The 4,468-nt window shown below is 38.2% G+C and overlaps 1 protein-coding gene across 1 annotated transcript in view; it reads left to right on the forward strand.

The window, feature by feature from the left end:
- The window catches only part of LOC101291426, a 10,873-nt gene that overhangs the window by 5,549 nt on the left and 856 nt on the right, over nt 1-4,468 (forward strand). The window contains exons 10-11 of the mRNA XM_004297951.1: nt 1,832-2,160; nt 2,245-2,391. Of these exons, the coding sequence (XP_004297999.1) occupies nt 1,832-2,160; nt 2,245-2,361 (446 nt within the window). The 3' untranslated portion in view covers nt 2,362-2,391. The remainder of the gene's footprint in view (nt 1-1,831; nt 2,161-2,244; nt 2,392-4,468) is intronic.

The raw sequence follows: 4,468 nt of genomic DNA on the forward strand, positions 1-4,468 counted from the left end.
GTAATCCAAGAATTGTAAAAATTAGGGTATGTAAACTATGTTGGTAGGAATCTATTCTTGGACAAGGATTATGTTGTTCTTAGGGGGAAATTCTTAGTGGTTTTCCACCTTGAACAACATTGTATTCTAGAAAAGCAGCAGCCTTGTTTTGTAATTCAAGAATTGTAAAAATTAGGGTATGTAAACTATGTTGGTAGGAATGTAAACTATATACATTTTTATGGGAATGTCAAATGTTATATTATGGATGAAGTTGTGGATTTGTGTTGTTTGATTGTAAATAGCATGAAATATATATTTATATATATAGCAGAAAAATATGAGCAGGAAATTAGTATTTGAAATTATATTTTTTTAATGCTATCCCTATTTCACACGAAATAGTGTGAATTAAAGTAGACAAAATTGACACATTCATCCGTGAATAAGTTACCTCACAGATTTAGGTGAATGAAATTTTACACAGTTATCTGTGTGAATAGATCCTACCAATTCGCACAGACATCCGTGTGAATTACAAAGTTGTTCTCACTGAATAAGTTCTCATAAAACAATCACGTTTTCTGGATATGTGATGGGGCCCACGTCAACTATTAGCACGGACATTTTTATCTGTGTGTGTTGAGCATTAGCCCCCCCCCCCCTCCCTGCAAACAGCACGGATAGGCATTTCGTGAGTGTAGCGTGACTAATGGCTTTCTCACACGGATGTCTGTGTGAGATATCTATATTTCACATTGATTTAATTCTGTGTGAAGCTTCATTTAATTTTGTGTGATATCTATATTTCACACTGATTTAAATCTGTGTGAAGCTTCGTTTTGCTAGTAGTGTGACGTGCCTCCCTATCCCTGCTGGGTTGAATGACTTAATTCAATTCTTAGAAGTACAGGTAAATATTAGTGTTGATCACAGTCTTTATATTTAGTCTTGTAGTGCAAGAAAGGATTTAAGAGTATATGCAGATGTTTCAGGGATCTTAATAATATACGGTTCATATTAAAAAAAAACAAGACAAGACGGGTCAACTTTTAGATAGTAAAATAGCTAAACTTGGAAACCCAAGTGGTCTGAGATGAAAATAGGAACCGCTAAAGATATAAAACAGTGACACAAGGTTATTCTTATATTAAAGTGATATCCCAGCTCCACACTAACATCAAAATAAAAAAACTGCATCAAGCTAGTTATTATGCTAATAAAATTTAACATCTTTAAGCTTAGTCAAAAGGATTGAGTACTGGAACTCCGTGCATATAGGCGAAAATACGAATCTTGTCGTCCTCCGGAGAATAGCGCCGTGCAACTACTTCGATACTTCCCTTCCATCCCTCACTGCGAAGGATTTTAACTGTGAAGAGATCTACTAGAGCTTCAACCTTGATGACGTCTAGGGCCATGAGGTGTTGTTTGTGAGTCTCCAGGGCAACTCGGGATGCATGGAGATCTTCCTCAGTTTCGTCAGTGAGATGATGTCGTCTAATATTAGAGAACTCAATCATGAACCTTCTCAAGCGTTTGAGTGAGTCCATCTCCATAGTTAGAGAATCTGCACTTTACAAAAATCTCGTTTATGATTTAGCAAGAGAAATTTCAGAATAGAGAGTAGAGTATCAGAGATGTATCTTATTCATTGATAGGATCTTATATATAAAGGATTACAGAGTATCAATATGACGAAGACAAAAAATACATAGTACTATTCTAACTACATATCTTAATTAAATAAAGATACATGATCCTATTTTAACTACGTATTCTAATAAAATAAATTCAAATCAATCAAGGATACATGAATGAGAATAAGATCGATCCAGAACTTAAAAACTAGTCAACTCCGTGCATATATGCGAAAATACGAATCTGAGAGAGAAGCACAACTTCGATGAGCTGAGGGAGGAGATCAATCGCCAGACTATTCAGGCGCAGAGTGACATTGAGGCTCTGAAGAAGCAGCTGGAGGAGGCCAAGATTGTGAGGCGGCATAAGGAGGAGTGCGAGGCCATTCGGCGGTTGATTGCGATGCAGCCGCCGCGGTCTCAGACGCTGAAGATCATTTCGGATTTGGAGAAGGAGATTGCGGCGTTGGATTCGGAGAACACAGCCAGTTCGAGGATGCTGGAGCTTCGGAAGAAGCAGTTTGCTCTGCTCTTACATGTGGTATGTTGCTCTGTGATGGTGCATTGTGTTGCGAAAGCGAATTCGGAGTGAGATTAGGTGTGACTCTTGTGGTTTTGTGTGCAGGTGGATGAGTTGCAGACTACGATAGAGGAAGAGCAGAAGAGTTTAATTGAGGAGAAGGAGCAGAGAAGTGTGATGGAGTTTGCAAATGGAGGACCGGAACCAATGCATGTTGATTGAGGGTGTACAATGCATCTCGGATTTGTAATTGTAAGATTCTATGCCTCATATATTCTATTGATGCAATGGTTTCGGTCTTGATTGGTATAAGAGAGTATGGATCAGCAACTTGTAGGATCTCTTGAGCATCTGGCTCAGAAGAGAATGGCTAGAAGTTTCGTCTTGGTACTAGCTCCTATGTAGTTCACGTTTTTAAGCTTTTCTATTGCTTGTTTAGCATTTGTATGCATCACATTATACAGTAACATTATGGTTATCATTTAGATGATTATGAGAGTTGGAGAATGCACATGATTCGGTATCAAGTACATGCTTATGCGTTTAAAGACCGTGTACTGTTGCTGTTGCCCCTTTACTTAGACTGCGAGATAATACTCTTCTCATGTAAAAGAACATATATCTAATGTTTGTTAGCAAGCCAAAAGGATTTTATCCCCTACTAGGGTTTAGTGCAATGGTCAGCCCCATATTTCAGATCTGTTATCTGGGGTGCAAACCCCCCTCAGTTATCCACCTTGTTATTTGCTAAAGTTTCTTGCCGCTTAAAGATTGTAGGGTTTGGCAGGAGGCCCAGTTTTAAACCGTATATGGAATATGGGGTTGAGGGTTTCTGGTCTCAAAGGAATGTGTTTGTATAATATATATGTTCATATGTTGTTTCTTTTCACACACACACACACATTCATATGTCTATCTATATTAAAGGTATGATAAAAGGATGAATATTATTTGTTAAATAACCCTGTTTCTATAATTTCATTAGATGATAAGGTTCCACTATTGTTAGAAGAGGTTAATGGAAAGAGTATATTTTGTAAAATAATGCTAGATTTCTTTTCAATTTCATCTCCCTTGATCGAGTAAAGTAGGACTTGTTCTTCAAGCTGCGGTGTTCAAAATATGATAGGCCAGTTGACTCCATGTTACATATATATATATATATATATATATATATATATATATATATCAATCTACGGGCTAGATCCATAGTTGACTTCCTGTTACATCAAAAATAAACTAGTATTATTTCGACTCCCTATTTATCTACATCTATCTCTTTCTATTCTGAAGGCACCAGATGGGATTCAATAGTTGACTCTTATGTTGAGAGATTACACCCCAAGGTTACCCTCTGGAGTTGACCAGTTGAATTTAGTTCAGTGTAACATTTTCTTTGTTTTTCAAAAGGAACAGCTTTTTATTGATACAAAGAGCACAAGGAGGCGGACAAGGAGTCCACTTTAGATGGCAAGAGGGTAGCTAAGAACAGAGGCTTAGCAGCTTATCTGTTAAGGAGTAGTCTGGAATACACCCGGTAGTTTTGAGCCGAACCGGCTTAGATAGCGCGCTGCAGACGTGGGAGACTGTAAACCACATGTCGGAGCCGTCAAGCTTTTCTGTCTGTTGACCGTGAAATGCAAACAAAAGTGAAAAAAAACGCAGAAGCCGGCGTGAAAAGGGTAGGAGGGTATTTGCAAAGGTCGCACCCCCCTAAATTAGGTTGGTATCCCCCCTTATTTTGGTGGTTTTGGGAGGGTTGGATTGCGATTTGTAGTAGACTGAGCAATGAGGGCTGAACAGTGAAGAAGTAAACCAGATCGAGTGAAATGGTTGATTGAGCGGGGTGACCGAAAGGGAGTGAGAAGATCGAAGCAAGTGAGTGTTGTGGGCGTCATCATCGGAAAAACTATTTCGTCTTCGTCGTCCTCTCCATCTGGTAGTTATGTTTGTTTTGGTTTGTTGGGTTCTGCTTTTTACAGTGAAGACTATGTTTTGCGTGTTTATTAGCTTGGTTGTTTAATTTTGCTTGGAATTGGGGTGTTTTGTATATTGACGTTTGAATTTGCTGGTTGCAAATTTTGGTGCTTTATGATTAGCAAGTGAGAATTGTGGTTTTTGATAGTCATGGTTTATGAATCATGCGGAAATATGGATGCAGTTGTTGTATCTGTTTCTGAATGGAAGTGTGGAGACTTTTTGCTATCTTTCACGGCACCCATATTTCACTTTGCATATACATAAATTAGCTTGTAGAGTTGATATGTAGTACAAATCCTTGTTGAAACCGAATTGTAGTTTCATGTAGTACTTGGTTTGATCCTAACAA

This window comes from Fragaria vesca, linkage group LG4, assembly GCF_000184155.1.
Source record: "Fragaria vesca subsp. vesca linkage group LG4, FraVesHawaii_1.0, whole genome shotgun sequence".
NCBI classification, from domain to species: domain Eukaryota; kingdom Viridiplantae; phylum Streptophyta; class Magnoliopsida; order Rosales; family Rosaceae; genus Fragaria; species Fragaria vesca.